The sequence below is a fragment of the Poeciliopsis prolifica genome, unplaced genomic scaffold, assembly GCF_027474105.1.
Source record: "Poeciliopsis prolifica strain line A6 unplaced genomic scaffold, Auburn_PproV2 SCAFFOLD039, whole genome shotgun sequence".
In the NCBI taxonomy this organism is placed as follows: Eukaryota; Metazoa; Chordata; class Actinopteri; order Cyprinodontiformes; family Poeciliidae; genus Poeciliopsis; species Poeciliopsis prolifica.
This window is the reverse complement of record NW_026562414.1, coordinates 5,240,517-5,264,430: the sequence shown is the minus strand read 5'-3', so window position 1 is coordinate 5,264,430 and position 23,914 is coordinate 5,240,517. Positions and strand designations below refer to the sequence as shown.

The following is a 23,914-nucleotide window of genomic DNA, read 5'->3' as shown; positions in this document are numbered from 1 at the left end:
ACAGAAAATAAAATAGGTAATTAAAAAAAGCATATTTGTGACTGTTTTCAACTGAATGACTTTGGCCCTCAGTTTGCAGACCCATTTGAAATATTTTATAAATCCAAAGCTAGAAAACTCCGGACTGAAAACGTCACCGACTGAAAACGTCACCGAGCTTTTTCGCAGATGCATCGTAAACATCATAATATCTGATATTTAAGGAACACCAGGAGACCAACGTGTTGCATTTCAGATGGTGCTTTTATTGCAATGTGTTGCATTCCCACATTCATAGATGTTATAGATTTGTTAGTCAAAGCATCATTTCCACAAGGTTGGCATCCTCACCTTGGAAACAAAAAGCAGAGGGACCAAATGCACGAGGTGTTTGTGTTTTGAGTGTAGTCGAGAAGTGTGTGTCGGTGTGTGTGTGTTTCTGTGTAAACTTGAGAGCAGCCATGAACATATGAATGAACAAACCTCCGAGTTTGGACTTCCAGTAGACAAAAAAACAAACCAAACAAAACAAAAAATAAAATAAAAGAGAGAGTTTAGTTTGTCTTATAGCCTCCAGGGCTCTCACTCCCTGCTGGGACTGGACCCGGCCTGAGACTGATTGTCTACAACATTCCCAAAGAAAAAGGTACATTTCTTTTATTTTTCACGTTACACACCTTAACGAGAGAGAGCGGGAGGGTCTGAGGGTTTTTTAAAAGAGTCCGAGAGAAAAAGAAAACATAACATGCATAAAATTCTCCCAGGTGAACACTGTCACTCATATTGTCTTTTAATAGCTGCTCTGATGCCTCTTTAAAAACAAACTTTACATGAGTTTTATATACAAAATTGGACAAAGAAATGAGTAAAATGTATATTATATATTTGTCTATATATTTATATATCTATTTATATTAATTTTTACAAGGGAGGAAGTGGAACCTTGGTCTCTTCTCTTAAAACATCCACCCAGAGAAACAAAAGTGGTGAGAAAAAAACTAAACCTTCGCTTAAGGCAGCACTTATAGTACTCGACAACTGACGCCGTGGTGAGAATAGCTTCGAAAACCTGCATTCGGAATGAGCTGGAAGGAAGTCCCGGTTGTTCAACAACTTTAAAAAATAAAAAATAAAAACGCCGCAGGGACTCCCAATGAAACGCAAGCAAAAACAGAGAAGACAAGCGACACGAGTGGTGCGTTGTCGTTTACATCAGTGCACAATCGTTTGGACAGGTAAGAGGTAAGGTCTCACACTTCCCACTGACACAGAGAGAGAGAGAGGAAAGCGAACGCTGCTGCAGAAAACGGCCGGGAGCAGGAATGTTCAGAGTTCAAGCCAGAAAGGAGGATTTTAAGAGTTCAACAGCGCAGAAAGGAGGGAGAGGATATCACCTGAAGAAGAACAGCATAGTTATTACAATAAACCCACAGAGAAAGCAGCTGCTGTGTACAATTTTTAGCTTGTTTTTGTTTTCCCCAAAATGGCTCCAGTTCACCTGTACTTCAATTTTTACCATAAAAGGGCTCTCAAAAGTCTACAAAACCTACTGAAAATTGAGCTTTTTAAAATGATTTTAACAAATTTTCTGCTTCATTCAATTGAAGAACAAACAGGCCAAACAAGCTTGTTCACTTTCCTTCTGTAGACAGTTGACATGAATTTTTAAATGAATCTGATTAACCAGAAATAAACGATAGCGGGAGCTAATGCACAAAATAAGACGGAAAGTTTCCAGTGGTGAAAACCACGAATCCAATATGTCAGCTGAGCTAACGCTGAAGCGCGATTCCAATATGGCCTCCGGCTAACGTTCTAAATTCAACCAGTTAAAAATAAAAAACAAACATTATATCCATCTCAGCGGGATAAAAATAGTTGTTCCACACGTCGCATGGTTGCGCTTCAGGTACTGATTACTTGGAAAAGATTGTTTCATAGTCGCTGAGTATTGCTAACTTTGTTGCTAATTTTGGCCCAGGGCTTCGGTCAGCATACTTTAAACTGGTACAGCAATGCATTATGGGTACAGAACAAGCATGACTAGAACGTGAAGTGAAAGAAAAGGTTCAGAAAGAAAGTTAATCTTCACCACTTAAAAATAAGAGCACGATAATTAGAGCACAGATGCCAAAATTTATTCAACCGAAAGTTTACAACAAAGCCAAGCAAACATAAATTTTCTTAATTTATGGGAAGTTAAGTGCGCTAAATGTTTTCAAAGTTAGCTTAGCAAAGGACTAGCTCTGCCAACAGCCTCATAAATAACTGAAATCCAGTAATACCTGTGAACAATTATTACTTCCTACATTAATAGTTCAATTTAGACATTTATGTGGATTGAAATTGACAGTTTAAATAATCTTGGAACCATCGCAGAAGCTAATATCGACAGCAAAGGTGCTACACAAAATTGTAGCTCTGCAGTTAACACATTAGCAGGTTAACCCACCGCTGGAAAAATTATGTTCTTCATGAAGAAAGCAATTAAAAATTTCCACAGTATAAATGAAAATATGTTTTAACTTCAGAGTCTTAGAAAACTTCCCAAGACGCTAACAAACAGAACACTAAATACTGATTCAGGATGTGAAAACAACTTTTTAAATATTTTGTTTGTTTTTCAGATGAATACAAAAAATACAACACAACAGGAGTGGAAAAAAAGTTTTGAAATAATTTGTCATGATCTAAAGGTCAAACTGCATTTAATCTGAGTTTTGTAGACTTTCAGGAGCCACTTCATCTCCGAATGCTAATCTGATTTAATGGCCTTTTCACCCCGATCGGATCCGGATATATAAAGTGCAGAATTAGATTGTATTTGCAAGTTCCTGGGATAATTTGATTAATTTACATGTGTAAAAAAAGTCATTTATACAGTAAAAATGTTTTTTTTTCACATTAAAAAGAAAAAACCCTGTTTAACAAGGTTATTGTTAATCAGCAAATATATACACGAGGCACCTCAAGTTTGGTATAAAGTATTCGGTTGAAGAATGAGACTGAAAGCTGATAGGTCATCAAGCATGGGTTTGTTTTTATCTTTAAATGAATGGCTTAGTGTCACTCCAGTGTAACTTCTACATTACAAATGAGGAAATGCTTGTTTAGGTAAGGTGCATAGCTAATGGTTGCAATGTTTATTTTATTTTTTTTCCTGTAAACACGTGATAGCACTTCGGGCTCAAAAAGACGGCATTGGCAGAGTCTAAACTGAGCAAACTTTGGGACATCACAGGGTTTCAACGCTGATAGGCCACTCTGAAAAGACGAAAACGAGCGTGCAGGAGAACCAGAAACGAAGAAGAACCGCTACATTATGTGCTGTCCAGTGACGAGGAGGTTTGCATATGAAATCCATCAAACGCGTTGAAGCTTTGGTCATTTTTTTTTAACTACGGATGCAGAAAATGATAAAAACACCCAAACGGATCAGTCAGAAATTCATTGCTTCCCCTGAAAACCAAGGCTCCACTCTCCCAACTCTGCTTAAACCTTCTGTCAACAGAGAAAATTAAATAATATGGCCTTTTTTCTTTTAAATTAACCCGTACAAAAAGCCAGTCCACACCGCTTCTCTCTCTCTCTCTCACTTTCCCTCTCTCTCTTTCTCTCAGTAAAATCACATTCAGCAGTCGCTTTAAAAAATAAAAACAAACCATTCTCTGGCATAGTTTATCTGAATAAAACACTCACAGGTAACTGTGCAGGATCTGAAAAAGTCAAAAAGAGAAACCGAACAAGACATCTTCGTCTGTTTCAATCTCAGAGAACACCAAATATACAGTATTAATCGCTTACACACACGCACACTCACGCACATACAAACATACATCATCTTTAAAACAAAATAAGAAGGTAGAAAAATAAAAACATGATAGAGGCGAGTAGTTATTTACCACAAACTCGGAGCTAGTTTTTTTTTTCTGTTGATTCTGAACAAATATGCATTCACATTTCTGTTATATACATAAACATCATGAGACAAATGTTAAAAACCCGATACCAGCGAACTGTAGTGAGGAAGGAGGGACCGCTGTTTTAGCACTGAAAGGCTGTTGCATAACGAAACATTTAACCTTTTTGTTTTTGGGTGTGTTTGGCATGTTAAAGCTGCTGAGTGTCTCGGTTTATTATCCGGACTGTAGAGGAAACCGTTTCCATTTGGGAATGCCTTTTCCATGCAGGAAAGAGAAAGAGGAGCGATGCTGTGTGTGGGGAAATGTCTCTGCCGTTTAATAACACGACACACTTTGTATTCAGATCTGCTGCACAAATTTAACAACATTTTGCTGCAATTTGCCAGTAAAATCAACTTCAGAACTCGAATTTAAATGTTTGCAAATGAGGGCTGACATTTTGAAATCTTTAAAAAAAACAGAAAATATAATCTCTGGGTGACATCTGGAAAACCATTAGTTTATTTTTGTGTTTAGTAAAAATGCATTAATTGGGTGGAAAATTAAGTAGGGATCACATGCAATTTATCTAAAAAGTTATTTTGTCTGGTAATCAGTAGCTGCGTTTCCATTACAAATATACGCAAAACTTGTAAATATTCCACTAATGTCAAAAAAACACAATTTTGCAGTTTCCATGTTTTTTAAAATAAGAAACAAAATTTAAATCACATATGAATTATTCAGAAACATCATCATCCTACCACTTCCTGTCTTCTTCTTCATGGTTTCCATCAGTGGCAATATCTGGTTGTTAGTCATGTGACTCATGTGACGCAAAAAGTATTTCTGTTGCAGTTTAGCGAAGTAAACAAATCTTGATATGGCAGGGAAAAAAAAAACTTCATCCTAGCGCAAAAAACATTTTGTTTTTTTCAAAATATCAAACTTCGCAATTAAATGGAAACGCAGCTAGCTAAAAACCATTTCTCCACTAAGACAATTTATTGTTCGCCAACACATCTGAGGTGAAACATGGATCGATATTAAGTCTATTTGTGGCCTTTGTCCCCAAAAACGGTCAAAATTTGAACACAAACAGGAACATTTCTTTTGGTTTGCTGAACTCAAAAGTTTGATTCAGGTTGATTTTAATTGCTTTGACTGGTTTGAAACAGATGAACAGTGCAAAGTGATTTCCGCCTCACACAGCATCACTGGAGGAGTTAACAAGTGGAATGTCGACTTGAAATACGATCATTTTGCATAATATTTCAGGGTTTAAAAGCCGCAATTCACCTAATTATAATCGGAAATAGGTTGGAATTGGAGTGAAAGTTTATTTTTTATCGAGTGAATGTGACGCCTCTTTCCTCCAATCCATCAGGAAGGAAGAGAAATAGTAATTCACTATTTTCCCACTGGATGCTTCTAGATTCATTTCAGTATAAAATGAATTTCTACTTCTGCAACAATTTAACATATTTAAAGGCAACGTCTCAGCAGGGATGTTTTTATATGACAAAAAGTGGATTTTCTTTCTTATTTTCAAACCTTGTGTCTGTTATGACTTTGAGAGACAGTGTATGACCGATCAACAGTAGTCAACAGAAAACTGTACATGTGAGCAGCCAGCGGAGTGACGTCATCAGAGGCGGAGGGAGAGGAGTTTCCCATTGGATGAACACGGTTTAAAAAGCTCAATTCAAATTCCTGACATCTTTAAATTAATCACCAATCACAAATCTTTGTTAGGAAGTTCTAAAGCTAAAGCCTCTACTTAAATTTCATTTTATATGGGAACAATAACGGAAAGCGCATCATTTGCTGCGGCACAGGGCAGCAAACGATGCGACTTCAGCTATTATAATTTTTATACAATGGTTATAAACAAATGTGATGTTTCTTTGTACAAAAACAGAAGAAAGCAAAAATAAAAATGGCTAACTAGCTCCCTGGAAAATAAAACTATTTATGTTTGGAAAAAAAAAAAAGGGAGCCACAAATATCTAATTTTTTTCCAAAGTCAAATCGCTTAAAATTTCACATTTTTAGAAGCTGGAATAACTTCCTCCTCCACTGCAACATGTAGCTGTGCCACAATATGTCAAAAAAAATATTTAAAAAATGAGGAGACATCATTAGAACTTATTTAAATCTAATAAAAACAAACAAAAATAAATGGATCGAATCAAATTATACATTTTTCTTTTTCTGAGTATTCAATTAATTACAATTGTTTTTTATCTCAAAAGGAAAGCAGTTAGTCTTTGTCCTTCTGTAATGTACAAATATTACCCGCCTGCATGATGCACGTGGCAAACAACACTGATAGGCTGAGAGGAACCGTGAAAGAGAACGAGAGGAGGAGAGGAAGAACCCTGCCGGGCTTCTGGATTCACATCTGCTGAGGTGAGGCTAAATGTGACAGACAAAACAGTTAAATAATCATAACAGTCTGTTTTTATACTCTGACAGAAATAAAAAATAAAGAAAGACATCTAAATTCAAAACTGAGCAGCATCCCCTCTGACTCCCACTCATCTGTCCGTCCCGGTTGGTGTCAAAGCTTGTTCTGGAGGTCGTAATGACGAAGATAATGACTGAGAGAGAGCAGACTTTTTTTTTTAAACAACCCAAAACATAAAAAATAAAACCAGAATAGAAAAAAAAAAAGAAGAAGCAGAGCTTGGGAGAAACTCGCACTTCCACCAGGCACTGCAGCAGATAGAGAGGACCAGTCCCAGAACCAGCTGATACTGAGCTTCTATCCCACAATGCCGCTGAGGTCTGAAACCTTAACATTCCCACATCGCTGAGAGAGAAAGAGACGAACAGAAACGACACAAACAAAGGAATAAAAAGCCAAAGGTGCTGCGGATGTTGCGGGCGTTCCCGTCATCAAGACAGAAAAAACAAGAAAGAAAGGAAGAAAGCAAAGAAGAAAGAAAGAGGAGGTCGGCCCTGATTCGACAGTGACGAAACCCTGGCAAATCTACAATGACGACGCAGTTGTTTTGTCTTGGGTCAGGAAGCAGGAAGTAGGTCACAGAGAAATGAGCAGCAAGACAACCCTGCCTTTAATAGGCTGAGGCAGACAGACAGGTTGTCAGACAGATTAGACAGGCAGGTTTAAATAACACCGCTGCTCCTTTAAGTTCTGACCCGGTGAAGTGACCAGGCCCCTCCACCGACACCCGCCGACTCCATCCGGTCCGAAAGGTGAGACAGAGACAGCGATGGGTCTGATGCGCCGGCCTCCAAAGCATCGGCGGCGGTAGAAAACAGTGGGAGGGAGCAGGAGAGGCGACGGGATGGGGCAGGCGTCACTCAGTGAGGAGCTGCTGCAGGAGGCTCTTCTGCTGGGCCTGGGAGGTCTGCGAGCCCTGGGGAACTGGGCCCTTCTGGGGAGCCGCAGCCCCCATCGAGCCCTGGTTCAGGTAGGAGTCGCTCCCGACGAGGTTCACCGTGCACTGGACGTCAGCAAACACCTGGACCTGCTGCACCTGCAGACACAGAAGCAAAGAGTTGAAAATGAGCCTTCGTGGATGGACGAGGAAGTTCAAACCATCATCATATCCCCTACTCCAACGTCTCTCCGCTCAGACAGAAATTTAAAGAGGCGCAGCAAAAGTAGAGCTAGCTAACAACTGATGCTATCATCAAGGACATGTTACTATTGTATTTTGCCTCTGCTGCCTGGATATTAAGAAATATTTTTTATTTGAATTGACCATATCCCCTACTCCAACATCTCTCTGTCCAGAAAGAAATCAAATGAAGTGGATGATCAATAGTTGGCAACCACTGATGATGTCACCCAGACTTGTTAAATATCGCCAACACTGCCCTGAATTTGACCTGCTAGCTCTCAGTGATGACATGCTACGAACTGTAAGAGTTGCTACGACTCTTCAGTTAGTCGTAGCGACGCTGATCGCAGCACAGCTTCACCATCGACAACCACTTTTAGAAAATACTCGGGATGTTATGAGTTATGACTAACTGTGTGCTAACTAGTCACAACATTTAATTTCCAATTGGAATAAATCGTGTATTTTTGAAACTGAATTGACCGTGTCCCCTACTCCAACATCTTTCTAACCATTAGTGCGAAGGTCTCACCAACCTGCTGGTCGCTGCACACTGCGCTGACGTTGTTGAGGTTACTGTTGCTCATTCCAACCGCCTGTCCCATGGGAGGTAAAGAGCTGACGTCGCCTGAGCCTCCAGCCATGGAGACTGTGATGCTCATGTTGTTGTACACCCCCTGCTGGCCAAACGCCTGCCCTGCACTCTGTCCTGACTGACTGAACAGGCTGTAGGAGCAGAAAGGAGTACAGATTCAATGTAATACAAGCCATGAATTCATGAGAAAAGCATCGATAATGAAATAGAGTCCTTACCCGCCCAGGCCTGTCTGCTGCCAGCTCTTCATGTCTGGTGACTGGTAGCCAGGAGTTGGTGCCTGCTGAAGCAGGGGACTCTGGGAGGTGGAGTTCTGAGGTGATAACAATGGACTTGTGGGGCTCATCTCAGGAGGAAATGGGGGGTCTTGTTGCACTGCAGCTGTGGCAAAGAAACCGTTTCATCACAAAACTGGAATCCAGCTGTAAAATGTCTGCTTATAAAATGCATCTTTAGTGTGTCTGGAACTTCTTTTAAGATATATTTCTATCTCAAAATATCAAAACATTTTCAGAATCAAATCTCAGACTAGTTTTTTGGAGGATTTTCAAAGTGTAAATGCAACATTTAACTTTTTAAGACATTTAAAAGCATATAGGCTGAAGAAACATGAAATAAGGACAGAGATGCAAAAAGTGCTCAAACAGAGGAACAGTCAAATGATTGAGCATCCATAGAAGGAAATTAATGTTGGACAAAAGGAGAGACAGAAAGAGATGAATATCAGAAAAAAGAATAGAAAGAAAGACATGAGAATTGGACAGAAAGGTTGCCAGTTGGCTACTGGACAGATGTGTGTTAGACGAATTTGGATGAAGGGATGAATGAAGCGATTGACGGCTGTAAGAAAGAGTCTGTAAACCGTCTTTTCCAATGTTTTGTCTTCAGATCCTGACCTTAGATGAACCCTGAACGCCTTAATATCCCAGCTTTCTTGAACTCACCAGACCCTCCAAACTGCTGAAACAGCCCTTGCTGCATCATCGGGTTGCCGGCGCCGTCAAACTGGCCCTGTAAGCCACCCAGCAGCGCCTGGTTGCTCAGGGGCCCCCTGGCGGACTTCTTGGTGTCCAGCGGGGCCCCGGGTTTGGAGCTGAAGTGACTCGGTGAGGTAGGGGTGCTGCCCGCCATTGGGGCAAACCCCGGCGGGAAGCTGAACTGCTGCTGAGACGTCGTCGGGGAGCCTTTGGGGGTCCTGGGGGTTCCCGGGCCCCCGGCCGGCGCGCCCGCCACCATGTTCTGTCTCATGAGCCTGACCTTGTGCTGGAGGAGCTGCTGCTGCTGCTGCCGGTGGTGGATGCTGTAGAGCTCCCTCTGACGCTGCGCTAGCATCTGGGCATTCAGCGGCGGCTGCTAAAGCAATTTGCAACACAACAAATTTAGCTTCTACAAACCTACTTTGTCCCAAACATTATTGCACTGCAAATCACCAAGTTTATCTGAATAAATGTGAAATGAGACAAAACTAACTTTCCAGCAAGATATAGGTTGCTTTAAGTCAATAAGAGGAGAATGTTCAAACTGCCATCAATCCCCTACTCCAACATCTCTCATCTCACTTAAAGAAGGACAACAAAAGCAAATAATATGAATTCGCAGTGATACTGTCATCACAGACATGCTATTGAATTTCACCTCTGCTTCTCGGATATTTTAAATTGTATTTTATGTGAACTGAACACATCCCCTACTCCAACATCTCTCTGCAAAGACAGAGATTAAAGAGCAGCATCAAAAGCATATGAGTTGGATTAGCAGAGCTTGCAAACATGGCAGAATTCTGCCTCTGCTACCCAGATATTATAAATTATATTTGAATTGACCATGTTGTCAAAAATAAACAAACTTTACCTTCCAATGAACACTTTACCCTGGGACTGGAAGAAATTCTAAATATCCAAAATAACAGAAACAACAAATAAAATTAAATGTAAAGCAAAAATTGAGCTCTTCTGCAATGTTTCTGTGCTAACTAGAAACAACCAATCAGAGCCAGGGGGCGGGTCTTAGCGCAGTTAATCACCCTCCATTTCTTACTCTCTGCTATGCTGCAGCTAGCAAAGTGTGCTGTGAATGCTAAGACTAGTCAGCAAGGCCACTAACAATGACGGATAAACACCGTGTTGTTTCTACGTCATTAGTACATTTAGCTGCAACATGCGGTTTTTATATTTTAGAGAGATAATGTCCTGACTGACCTGTGAGGACATTTGGGGTAGCTGGACCGCCTGTCGGACCCCCATGTTCACTTGCTGGGTTCCTCCTGAGAATGAATTCATGGCTGCCAGCCGGTTCTGGAGCTGGAAATAAAAGGAAAGAAGAAATTTGGCTGTTAAAAGTGAACTACTTTGCTTCCTTGAAGAGGATAGGTCTCAGGGCTAAACAAAACATTTTACATTTACATTTTTGTGAACAAACTCATCATCAGATAAGATTTTAATCTGTTCAGTTCGGCATATTTTAAACTGTTTTATTGCTCTGTTACTCAAAATAAGCTGCTGCTGGCCACGCCCCCTCAAAATCAAAGTTTACACTCACACGTGAAAATGGTTGCAAATTTTACAACTGTAGATCTTTGAAAAGCAGAAGTGGAGCCTCCTGCAAAACCAATCTCCAATCATCTGGTTTCTGGATGATAGTAGGTTGGTTCCTTTTTTCCCCAGCAGACATTGTACAGCTCATAAAGCAGTAAAACCAGCTGACCAAACATGCTGGAGCTCTGCTGTGGTTGCTAGGTGACAGGCGGAAGTCTTTTGATGTTGCTAGGCAACTGCACGGTGCACGCAGAACGTAACTTAACAATAGGGAGGTGTTTAAAACGGCTCATTTTCCAGACACCAAATAGACATCGACTTGTTGCCAAAAAGTATCACGGTGGTTTTTATTTTAAGATTCATAGAGCCAAAAGACAAAAGTATCAGATTTCTATCATTAGAAAGATTCTTAAACCGTCTTGCAGCTTGTTCTCCCACACCGCAATAACATCACATAAAATCTGCATAAAATACAATAAAATTATAGGTTGTAAAGGCACAAAATGACAGAAGAGGTATGAATACTTCAGGAAGTTTGTTTACTCAGACGCCTTCGTTTAAAGCAAAAAAAGTAGAAAACTCTTACAGGAAGTTCACTGCCAGGAAAACAAAAACATTTATTACCAAAAACGTTTTTAGACGCAGCAGAGAACCAATGGAAGTTCTCTGATGCAAAATGTGAGGTTTGCAAAACAGGTCCTCTTTAAAATAAATAAGTAAAGAGTCCGACATGATGAGATGGATATTAGTGAGGCGGGAAGTGGAGCTCTCTCTAAGAGCTTCTTAATCAATATGAGGAGAAGAAAGGAGACTCGTCATGATGAAGTGTGACTCAGACGGACGCAAAGGGCAGCAAATCAATACCACCAAAAGAAGTACGAGTGTTTCTGTCTGACTCTTGTTACGGATAACACTCTGTCCTTTTGTTAACAGCACTACAACCGTAAATAAATTACATCCATAATGTTTCTATGCATTAGGCACAGAAGTGACTCAAGACATTGAAAGCTCTGAATCGATAGACGCAGCATAAGCAGCAACAGTCTCACCTGCTGCGGGCCCTGCAGCCTCTGCTGCAGCTGCAGCCGCAGTTGGTTGGGCAGCAGCCTGAGCTGGGGGCCGATTCCCTGCGGTCTGGTCATGCCGGGCCTCAGCCCCAGGGGGAAAGCCCCGCGGGGGGCTCCGAACGTTACGCCCTGCTGCCCCACCGCAGCCAGCTCTGGAGGAAATAGAGCCTGTGACGCCAGAGGGAACTTGGAGGGGTAGGTGGGCGGTTTGGGGTCTATGGAAACCGGGGTGGCAGTGGGTTGCTGGGGTGGGACATTTTGGGGGAAAGGGTCAAAGCAGCCACCCTGCAGGGGGGAAAAATGCATTCATTACGATTAAATCACCAAGAAACAAGTTGTAAGCACATGAGACTGACTGAAAAAGCCTTAAAAATCTTAAATTCAGGTTCTATCCAGCTGATAGAAGGCTGACTTTGTAACCATCTTTATATGACTCTGAATGTTCAGAGATCTCTGGTTTCCAGCTGTAATGACTGAAGCTATGTGCTGGTACTTTAGGTAAATTATCTCAGATTAAAATCTCTGAAAGATTTTAGCAAATAGCAAATAATGTTGGTGATTCTAACTGACTTGAAACCAGTTTAGTCCGATTTAACTTCAGACAGTGACAAAACATGAATCTGTCCTTTTATGAGGAATATCAGCTGAATTTTGTTACCAAACTGTGCAGTTTGAATATCAAGAACATTGTGCAGAAATCAAAACCTTGAAAACATTTAACTGAAATTCAGGCATTTTAACCACCGGTTCAAACCCTGACGCTGACCCTGTGTTTTTGTTTTCCTCCATTTTCTGCATCGTTTCCAGCCAATCCAAGAAGTTTACTGGGTTACCTGAACCAGTTTGTCGATCCCCAGGGCCTTGTCCAGTTCGGCCAGTTCGCTCTCGTCCGTCCCGCTCAGGAAGGACACGAGCTGCTCGATCAGAGCCTTCTCATCGTTTCGGGCTTCAGGCGTGGTCGGCGGGCCCAGCTCTTCGTCCAGCGTACACGGCACACGCTGTCTGCTCCCGGAAACAGAACCAGATTACATCATGCAGAACAAAAAACAGAGCTAAAGACCATTAGAGTTTAATATTATCAGCACAGAAATCATAAGACACTTCAGAATAATGCATGATTATTTGGCCCAATGAGGGAAAATACACCAAAAAAGGAGAATAAGTGATTTGGTTTATTTGTGTAACAAACTGGAATAAAACTAATGATATTCCAGTTATTATTAATGAAAGGCAGCTCTAAACAAATGGGTTTTCTAGCTTTGATTTAAAGAAACTCAGTCTTTCGGTTGTTATACAGTTTTCTGGAAGTTTGTTCCAGATCTGTGGTGCATAGAAGCTGAATGCTGCCTCTCCAGGTTTGGTTCTGGAGATGCAGAGCAGACCAGAACCAGAATACCTTGGCGGACTTTGAAGGGGAAGAATTATGCTTGATTTTATAGCACAATCAAGTGACTATGTTGCCTTCAGTTGTTATAAAAATGTGGCATATTAAATATGATTTAAAAGACATTTGAAGTCGTAATTTAACAGACTGAAATTCGGCCTCTGTTTCTTTAAGAAACTCCTGCTCTTTCTGAAGCTCCAGGAAGTTGTCACAACATGGCTCCTTTATTGACCTTTTAAGCTGACCTTATCATCTGGACAGCTGTGATATCTAATCTTATTCACTTTTATAATCAGCGTTAGTGGGAGCATGTCGGTATTAAATAAGAGGAGTCCAAGAAAGAACCTTGGGGAACTCCACATATAATTCTTCTCAGCTCCGATGAGAAATTAACTACTGACACAAGAAAGTTCTTTAAGTTTGAACCAGTTAATTACTTTGACCAGAGAGTCACTTCAAAAATATGATTAAGAAGCTATTCTCCCTGGATGTTCAGGTAGAAATATTGGAGCAAAACTCCTGCAGAGACAAACTTGTTAATTAAAATACTACAATAAACTGTGTCAATACTTGCACTTACTCTTGTGGTGACGCTAAGGAGGATTGTAAAGGAGCTCCATGTCCATCAAAAGACAAAGTGTCAGTCAGAGCCAGAGGCTGGAACTGGGAATCTCCCACATCCATCTTTGTCGGCCCTGGAGAAGAATTTCAGAACTTTTATCTGATCTGACTGTCAGACAGTTGGAAAAGATTCACGTATGTGACAGATTATAGAAAACTGTCTAAGAAAGTGCAAGTTTCTCTTCATTCGATGTAAGTTAAATTGTGTTTTTATCATTTTGACTGGTTCTTTAGTTCTTCTGTACCAGTACTCGGAGCAAAAGGGTTGATGACTTCGGTCTCTGGAAAAGGGCTGCTATCCTTAGGGGTCTGGAAGAGGTCTCCCTGTTGGTGGCTTGGAGTGGCAGGGTTGCAAAAATCAAACGATGGCTGTGTCTGGAGGCTGCAGCCTGAGGTCGGGACGCCATCAGCAAGTCCTGAAACCAGAACGCAAAGGTCAAGAGGCCACATCGGTTCTGTTCAGTCCGCTTCATTCATTATGTGAAAAAAAAAAAATACACCAAAACTGCTCGACTTCACATGTTGTTGACTTTTGACACAAAGTGAGGGCCGTACCTCTGTTGGGAGTCCCTGGCGGCTCTCTCTTCACATTTACGTTGCGGGGAGTGCAAACCTCACCGGGCTGCAGGTGAGCGGGGGACTGCAGCTTGACCTGGTGGGACGGGGAGTGCAGCTGTGGCGACGGGGACTGCAGCTGGGGGACAGACTGAGGCTGGGACAGGGGCGACTGGAGGTGAGGCACTGGGGACTGGAGCGGAGCTGGGAGCTGCGTGGAGGGAGAGTGGAGCTCTGCGCCTCCGCCGGGATTCGCCGACTCCTCGCCACCCTGCTTGGCTCCGAGCGGACCTCTGAGGCCGGGCAGAAGCTGGCTGAGCGCGTCCGGATCGGCAGGTCCAACAGATAACTACAGACAAACAGAGCAAATCTAAACATGTGGACAGGTGGTAACACTTTATTTAAAGGAGAGAGTCTGACATAAGCATGAAGGAGTCTGTGAATGTTTATAACTGTTGTCATGAAGATTCATTCAATAAACACTGAACTTTTTATGCAACTTTTAATTCAACTTTGGATTAAAATGTAATCGTTTATTGCAGATTATTGCAAATTGACAGTTTTAATGCAATTTTGCGTTAAAAGTGTCATTATTTAACAAATACAAATTAATAAATCTTAAATGAAACTTTAAAATTTGCACTAAAAATGTAATTAATTACAGAATATGGAAAAGTTGATACTTTTAATGGAATTTGAGTTGATTATTTTGTGAAGTTATTATTTACAGAATATTACTTTTAATGCAAGTTTCAATGAAACTTTGCAACAAAAAAAAATTAATTATTTACCAAATAATGCAAAGTTGACACTGTCAGTTTTATGCACATTACCAGGATCTCATATAACGTTTTACCATGCGAGTGTAAAGGATTGGCTTCCAAAGTCCGTGAAAATAAACAATCGTCTTGTTTTTATGAAAAGCTCCCAGAAGGAAATGTTTCTGTCAGTCGCAGCCTTCTTGTAAACTCTTAAACATAGAAATGACTCATCATGCCGTCGTTAACTGGATCCAGACACAGGCAGGTTATTGTTGTGGTTTATTTTGATTTAATGGCTTATGATATTGTTTTATGAATAAACCGCTCCTTCTACTGGTCTATAGGAATTAATTTTTAGACTTTTGCCAAAGTAGTTAAAATCAACTTCACATGCAAGTACCGGCTGATCACCAATCTCCCAAAAGTAAGAAAATCGGGGACGAATTGTTGGTGCAACGTTAATGAAAACCCAACGAAAAATAAGCATATTCATAAAAAATTGAGTGGAAGGAAAAAGTGCACTCAAGGATTAGTGAGAGATTCCTCAGTGGTCCAAAATCCTCTTTTCAGATGATAAATGACTTTATTAGAAAATTAGAAAGATAAGTGTAATCTGACAAGATGAAATGAGAGGAGATGAAACGTGAAAGAAGAGCGATAAACGTGTTGATTTCAGGCTGCAGCGTACCGTGGAGTCTCTGCAGTTCTCTCCCAGAGGACTGGACTTGGGGCTGACGCCCGCCGAGCCAACAGGGACGCCTGGTGGTTTGGGCGTCCCGCCGGCCGGGACGGACGGACCCGAGCAGGGGAGGCCGTCGCCGCTGGCTCTCTTCTCCACCTTCACCCGGACCGTCTGGAGGCTCAGGGCTGACGGAGGCGGAAGCTCGCCCAAGTCCTTCACAGACACATTTGGTTAGAGTTAGGGCTGAAGCCAGCAATTATGTTAGTAATTAAATAATCGAACAATTACTAGAACGATTAATCTGGCAGTTACTCTCGTATTTTGATGACTAATCACTCTGACAGTTAAATAACTAACGAGTAATCTGTTACGCTAACTGATTACGCTGATGATAAATTGATTAACTGGATAAAAATGGGCATATTCTGCAAATTTTTGATGTAAACCTTTTTATACAATATTATAAATTCAGGATTTATTGATTATTTTGGATTAATAACTGGATGGCAAAAGGTACTTAACAGGAGATTAAATTGCAGAATTTGTACCAGGTGAAGTTGGACCCGGCTGTTCCAGGTTTATTTACAGACAAATAATTTTTTATGTCAAATGCAAAATGTTTATATTTTGTGTTGTTTTAGTTACTGTTTCCTACTGAGTGGATTGTTCTGTCAGCATATGGACTTTTTTGAGTTTGTATATTAAAGTTGACGATTAATTGATTACTAAATTAGTTGACGATCATTTCAATCAATGATTAATCATCATTGATTTGATCAATCGTTCCAGCTCTAGTTGAGAAGCTGTTGGTGAAAGAGATGAAGAAATGAGTGAAAGTCACCTTTTCGTCCATATCCAGGAGAAATCGCAGTAACTGGTGGTCCTGCGGCTCTCTGGAGTTGGACTTGTGGGACGCTGTGCTCAGCGCCGGACTGACCGGCGGCTCCTTCTTGATCTCAACTTCATTTTTATTCCCTCCGTCCTCTGCGGCGGCGGCGTCGTTGGGACTGCTGTCCTGGAGCAGCCGGTGCAGGATCTTGTGCCGCTCCGTCAGACTGCTGTGGGAAGCGGGGCACTGAGGACCCAGGGAGGGGTGAGGAGGATGAGGTGATGAGTTTTTGTTGTTGTTGGATTCGGCTCCTGTGACACTGCTGTCCAGGGGCTGGTTGAGTCTCGGCGGTGAGGCAGATGGAAGGGGGGCTTTATTCGAGTCCTCTCCCGCTCCCTTTTGGGGCTTTGCTGATAGCGGGCGAGTGGAGGAGCCAGTGGGCATACTGGCTTGTCTCTGAAGTCCAGGAGACGACAGGGGGAAAGACCCTGCCGACCCACCGCCGCTCAGCGCCCCGGATGGGGACTGGAGCCCCGGCGTGGAGGGGGAGAATGGGTTCCCCGGGACCTGAGGGCTTCCCCCCAACCCAGGACTGGCTCGCGGCATCCTGGGCGATATAAACGAGGTAGAGGTGGCTGTGTGAGGGCTGCTGAGAGCCGAGGGACTGCTGACCTCCTGGGGGCAGTTCGTCCGGTTGGGCGTCAGGTAGCCTGTTGGTGTGGAGGGGTTGAGTCCGCTGTTGTTGGCGTGAAGGACAGAGCCTTGGTTTGAGTTACTGCCGGGGGGGAGCGAAGGGGAGCGGGACGGGGTGTGAGCAATACTGCTGGGGGTCAGAGGAAGGCTGGGGTTAGTGTTTTCCTGAGAGCTAGCAGTGTTGTGTTCCCTGAGAGAGAGAGAGAGAGAAAGAGAGAGAGAGAGAGAGAGAGAGAGACAGCTGATTTGTTTATTGTTTCTTGCATTGACTAATAAATAAAAATAATAGGAGATTCTTCTTTTGTTGCAAAATTTGAACCAGATGAAGGTAAAACTGCAACTTGAGGAGTTCTGGGTAAGACGATCAGATTAATAATGATTGATTCAAAACTAAATAAGTAATTGTTCAATTAATGGATTTAATGATCCAATGAGACGTTTCACTGGATCGATAAGTGATGTTATCATCCGATTGCTTGATTAATCGCCAGAATAATCAATACTTTAATCATTTACTAATGTAATTGTTCGCTGCAGCCCTACTTTAAATCAAACGCACTGGAAACTTTTCACATTTTAAAAAATCCAAGTAACTTTCTTGGTATGAAACATGAATGAAATCCAGAGGATTTGTGTTTTTAGGACGATCGGTGTCGGTGGGATACCTGTCAATAGTGTGGATGCCCATGATGAAGGGCTGAACGTCGGGTTTTGGTGGGCAGCAGAACTTGCAGCGAGTCTGAGCGCTGAGCCGTGTCCCGTCACTCAGCGTGAATCGGTACAGAGGGCTGACGGCGGTGCCGTGCGCCATCACTGACAGAGACAGAAAAACGTTAAACTAAGCCATCATCTCTGGGTTTATCCCCAAAGTCTCTCTAATCCGTCTGGATGTTTGTTTTGTTCACCCGTTTCTTTCCTCCTACTCAACTTTCTCTACATTTTCATTTTTTATAAGCAAAAATACAAAAATATTTGTAAAAATAGTTTTTCTTATTGTACTTCTGTGTCTCACTTGTGGTATCCTTTTCCTTTCACTCAACATTTTCTAATTCTTTATTTTCGACAAGCAAAACTCATCAAAATTACAAAAAATAAATCAATTCTTGCAACATTTTATTTTATTATATTTTCACGTGTAAAGATTCAGGCCAATATAAGTTTCTTTATTGGTAATTTTTGTACTTTTTCCTTCCACTCAACTTTCTCTAATTTTTTTTTTTGAAAAGCAAAAAAAATAAAAATCATCAAATATAAATTGTTGATATTTTATTTTATTCAATTCTCTAAATTTTTATATTCTATAATAAAAATGATTAAAATTACAACCCAAATTTTTAAAAATCATTTATTGTGTTCTATTTCCTTGTGTAAAGAATCTATACAATATAAGTTTTTACTTGTATTATATTTTTGGTGCCACACTTTGACCTTTCACTCAAATTAATATTTTTGGTGAAACACATTCTTTATTAAGCTGATAATTCCTTTTAACTCTTCATTTTGTGTCTGAAACGATGAGTCTCTAATTGATGAAGCATCTGCAACGCGACGGTTTGCTGTTTTCTGCTAATGATGCTGCATAAGACGCATTTAGATGCGTCAGTGGGTTTTGTTGCTGCTCACCTTCATGCAGCAGCTTCTTGGCATGCGAGGGCTCCTTGCCCTGCGGCTGAAAAAACGCGTAGATGCACTTCCTGACCAGGTCCTCCCAGCCAGGCCGGCCTGTTGCTCGCAGAGCGCTGGTTTCTATGGAGATGATCTTCCCTGGATCACGGAGACACAAAAGATCAGCTGCAGGCGCAGCAGCCGACAAGCTCAGGACCAATTATTTGGTAGTAAGTACATTAATTTAGTGAAAAATTATGAGACTTTCTGCCCATTTGGACATTTTGCAGGATTCTTATGTTCTAATTGCTATTGAGATCACATGTCAAAATTAAGACTTTTTAAGACCTGCATTAATTCAATTTTAGACCTATATCTTCACAGAAATGTACGAACTTCACCCAGCTAACTGGCCATAAATTTTCGCTTAGCCACGACAGGCACAAAAGAGTTAGCTTGCTAGCAAAGGTACGTTAGCAGTGAGTTATTGGTGCGACTCAAACTTTTGCCTGACAGAAAAGTCCAGCCATAAATAAAACATAGAGTATGGGTGATTAAGCAGTCTTGCCAAGACAAAATTTAAGGCCGGTAATTAACATATCAAAGGCCAACCTGGTCTTTAATATGAATTTGAGACACTTTAAGGCTTTAAATTTAGATATTAAATTTAGTGGAGATGAAATCCTTTGTATGAATAATGACAGATATAATTCATTTATTGCACAGACTCAAGAGAACCTTTGTACGACAGTGTTAGGGCCACTGCAGGTAAAAAAGAAAAACTCACAAAATGAAAACATTTCTGCCAAATAATCCAAAAACTGAGCTTCGCATCAGAAACTTTCCAGAAAAAATACACAAAAATGTTTGAAAGTTTGCCAGAAAAACCTCACAAATATAGAGATTAATCTAAAATTTTTTGTACAAAAACTATGGAAATTTCAGAGTTTGAAAAGTTAATAAACTACTAGAAAAATCTCATATTTTGCATTTGATTTCAGAATTTTTTGGGAAAAAAAATCTTCAAATTTTCTGAGTGTGAAAATTTACCAGAAAAATGAAACAATTTTGTTTTTCAAAAGACTTGGAAATGTTTTAGCCTGAAAATTCAAATTTTTCTGCATCAAATCTCAGAAATTTTTAATTTAACACTGAACTTTATGAGTTTAAAAACATTTGAGTTTTAAAACTCCCAAATTTCGATGCTTCTTCAGGCCATTTTGTTTACTTTTCAAACTCACAAATTTTCTTGATTTTTGGTGTTTTCCTTTTGTTTCTTTAAATCTCCAACGGCCTTAAGACGCTGTTGTACCTTTGAGTCTTTGCTGTTTAAATGAAGCACAACAAAACCTCTAAAGCACAAGAGGTCAAAGGTTATAATGGAGCTTTGGGCAGAAGGAGGTATTATTGAAGAACTTACATAACTTGAAAGATTTGTCTCACTTTTGAGTAAGAATTATTGATTCATTTTAATTTATTGGCAGGACAATATTGAGAAAAATCCAGGTGGAATAAATTGAGCGTCGTTGGGATCCTGCATGCGATGTGGGAGATTTTACCTGTCGGGTCCTGCTTTGTAATAAAAGACTCGGTGCGTGGAATGCGACAGGCGATGCAGATCAGGCAGCTTTGCAAGTCTGAAACGCAAAAAAAACTCAAAGAAATTAATTACATGTCAAAAGAAGCTTTCTTTCAAAGGAGCAGAATTAAAGGGGATAAATTCCTGCATTTCGACAGGAAAAGAGAAGACACTTTAAACATGACATCCTCCAAGGCCGGATCCGACCAAAATGACAAAAAGACCCAGAGAGCTGAGCAGCCAAAAATCTGCAATGCAGAAACTGCATAACAGAATTTATCAAGGCCACTGCACCAGTGGAGACAGTCTACTGATGCTCCGACCGGCAGGGCCAGAAAAACATCAAACTTCAAGAAAAACTTTAAACTTTCAGTCATGGCAAAATCAAGTTGTTCCAAACCAATTATTTTTTTAAATTGGATTCATTCCTGAGATAGCCGGCATGACGGGGGTTCAGAAAAATGCAGAGTGAATCTTGTTTGGTTTAATTTGTGAAAGTTTCACTGCAAGCGAAGGACGAACGGAGGACGAACCGTCTCCGTCCTCCTGGACGGGCCGCGGATGCGACACGGTGAAGCACTGCATGATCTCATACTGCTGCCGCGCCTCCTGGTTCTCGGCGTCCGCCTCGTCCGGCGGCCGCTTCAGCATGCGACAGTTAAAGGTGTGGCTGCTCCTGCGGCCGGCTTCCTGCGGCCACGGCGTGCTGTTCACTGGCCGGGCGGAGAAACGGAGACAAGAAGAAGAGACACTTTAAACATGAGAACAGAAAAACATCTATTTATTCAACCATTCATCTCACCCACCCACCCACCCACCCACCCACCCACCCACCCACCCACCCACCCACCCACCCACCCACCCACCACCCATCCATCCATCCATCCATCCATCCATCCATCCATCCATCCATCCATCCATCCATCCATCCATCCATCCATCCATCCATCCATCCATCCATCCATCCATCCATCCATCCATCCATCCATCCATCCATCCACCATCCATCCATCCATCCACATCCATCCATCCATCCATCCATCCATCCATCCATCCATCCATCCATCCATCATCCATCCATCCATCCATCCATCCATCCATCCATATCCATCCATCCATCCATCCATCCATCCATCCATCCATCCATCCATCCATCCATCCATCCATCCATCCATCCATCCATCCATCCATCCATCCATCCATCCATCCATCCATCCATCCATCCATCCATCCATCCATCCATCCATCCATCCATCCATCCATCCATCCATCCATCCATCCATCCATCCATCCATCCATCCATCCCATCCATCCATCCATCCATCCATCCATCCATCCATCCATCCATCCATCCATCCATCCATCCATCCATCCATCCATCCATCCATCCATCCATCCATCCATCCATCCATCCATCCATCCATCCATCCCATCCCATCCATCCATCCATCCATCCATCCATCCATCCATCCATCCATCCATCCATCCATCCATCCATCCATCCATCCATCCATCCATCCATCCATCCATCCATCCATCCATCCATCCATCCATCCATCCATCATCCATCCATCCTCCATCCATCATTTTCTGTATTGTTTGCATCACTCTAGAAAACAGAAATAAACTGATCCAATCTTTCGTTTTAAAGTTCTGAATATTTTAGGGCTGCAAAAACTCTTCTGCTTCACCTGAAAATAATTGATCATGTAAATTATTTGAGAGTCTCCACCTTTCCTCTGGGAAAACGGCTGTTCTGCTCTAACGGCTGCAGCTGTTGGAATGAGAACATGCAGCTGTTTGACCTTGCCGTTTGCTGCACCCAGTTATCTCCATTTTCATTATAATCTCTCCTCAAGGTTGTTCTGCAAAACCAAACAGTGAAATAACTTCATCGCGCTGAATGAAGGTATTGTTTCTCATTACACTCCCCCACGTTTGCTCTTCCTCTGCACAGTTTATGCCCCAACTTTACTTTGCAGCTTAGAACTTCATTTCGCTTTTTTCTCAGCTTTCCTGCCTGCTTCTTCTTTCTTCTCCTTGTGAATCCAAACTGAGATCACTCACCGAGGCTTTTAGGCAGCAGATTGCGGACAAATTCATTGTGATCTCCCACGTGGAGGATGGTGTAGACGCTCGAGTTTATCAGCTCCTCCTGGGTGTATCCAAGGTAACCGATCACGTTCTCAGAAACGAAGACGATGCGGCCTTCGCAATTGACCACAAAGAAGAATCCGTCCAGGGCCTGCATGAAAATTTAGACAGAGTGATGAAAGCAGCAGAGGAGAATCTGAGTCTTTAGGCCGTTAGACCGGTAGAGTCGGTTCGATTGGAGATCAACATTTGTTATATTTTCAGTTTGCTTTCATATTGCACCGTGTCAAATGAACCAAACTCATTTAAAAAGCTGTTTCCCTCCTCGCCTGTGGGGGCGCTAAGCCACAAACTAATGAAAGAAAGGGCACAAAAACTTCTAAAAACGACACAGAGCGTAACTTCCTTCTTCACAAAACGTAAGCAAAAATGGAGTGGCATCAAATTTTAGTAAATTTTTATCTTTGGTAAAAGAACACGAGCCATTTCTTCAACTGGCGCTAGGCTTGCAACTTTGCGTTGGTTGTATTTACCCAGAATGCCCTGCTCAGTATTTTACTTCCTGCTTTTGGAGGCATCAACCATCTGCTTGGCGTTCACGTTGGCATTCGAACTGCGCCAGAGTTCACTTTCATAGGACCGATAACTAAGTTAGTAGGTTGACCAAGGTTTGCTTTTCTGATGCGCATCAGGGTCCGATCGCGGATCCCCAAACGAACCGGACTAAACACGGCCAAGGTGAACTCATCCTCAGCTTACCTCCAGCAGCATCGGCCCCAGCGCCTCTTTCTCCACCAGACCCTGACTGCTAGAGGAGACGTCGCTCTTCTGCACGTCGTCGTCTGGAGACAGAAGAGCTGCTTTCTCTGTCATGAGGAAAGTGATTCAGATCCAGCCTCTTGCTGGTCACGGTTACGTGAGGTTCTAAAGCCGAGGCTCTCCTCACCCTGCTCCCGCCGTTTTAACTGCTGGATTTGGTCCACGGTGCTCCTCAGGATGTGGCACTTGTCCGGCTTGGCGCTCACACTGGCAATGTCGCCCATGTTGGACGACACCAGCTCAGCCAGATCCTCGATGTAGCGGCACTCCAACTCCCGCCTCCGCTTCTCCACACTGCAGCAAACAAATGAGCTGTAAATCACGACTCCTTGACAAATCTCATTGATACATAAATAAAATAAAGTAGTGACCATTGAGGGCAAGTGAAAATCAAGTCACAAGTCAGTGAGGAATAAGTTCCAGTCAAATCAGAGGTTGTTGAAGGTCACGTCTCAAGTCATTGAGGGCAAATCCAAGTCAAGTCACAAGTTACTGAAGGTTGAAACAAATGTCAAGTCATTTAAGGCCAAGTCAAGTTTCACTTGGGCTGAATCCAAGTCAACTCAGAAGTTCTTGAAGGCTCAGGGACTAAAGCAAAACTTTTAGTATTATTTAGTTGTAA

At 41.8% G+C, this 23,914-nt stretch overlaps 1 protein-coding gene across 4 annotated transcripts in view; it reads right to left on the bottom strand.

Moving 5' to 3' along the window:
- Positions 1-224: 224 nt before the first annotated feature.
- LOC129375430 (protein FAM184A-like) overlaps positions 225-23,914 on the bottom strand; it is a 171,616-nt gene continuing 147,926 nt past the window's right edge. For 2 of the 4 annotated variants that reach the window (XM_055054499.1, XM_055054500.1), the window contains 19 exons: positions 23,420-23,586; positions 23,233-23,339; positions 22,447-22,624; positions 20,913-21,092; positions 20,360-20,437; positions 18,819-18,959; positions 17,861-18,008; positions 16,515-17,385; positions 15,680-15,886; positions 14,231-14,579; positions 13,921-14,091; positions 13,635-13,749; positions 12,504-12,672; positions 11,653-11,955; positions 10,268-10,369; positions 9,014-9,422; positions 8,288-8,450; positions 8,011-8,200; positions 225-7,387 (listed from right to left, as the gene is read on the bottom strand). In XM_055054499.1, coding sequence (XP_054910474.1) covers positions 7,208-7,387; positions 8,011-8,200; positions 8,288-8,450; positions 9,014-9,422; positions 10,268-10,369; positions 11,653-11,955; positions 12,504-12,672; positions 13,635-13,749; positions 13,921-14,091; positions 14,231-14,579; positions 15,680-15,886; positions 16,515-17,385; positions 17,861-18,008; positions 18,819-18,959; positions 20,360-20,437; positions 20,913-21,092; positions 22,447-22,624; positions 23,233-23,339; positions 23,420-23,586 — 4,228 coding nt within the window. In that variant the 3' untranslated portion in view covers positions 225-7,207. The remainder of the gene's footprint in view (positions 7,388-8,010; positions 8,201-8,287; positions 8,451-9,013; positions 9,423-10,267; positions 10,370-11,652; positions 11,956-12,503; positions 12,673-13,634; positions 13,750-13,920; positions 14,092-14,230; positions 14,580-15,679; positions 15,887-16,514; positions 17,386-17,860; positions 18,009-18,818; positions 18,960-20,359; positions 20,438-20,912; positions 21,093-22,446; positions 22,625-23,232; positions 23,340-23,419; positions 23,587-23,914) is intronic. The other 2 variants (XM_055054501.1, XM_055054502.1) reach the window with 2 other exon arrangements.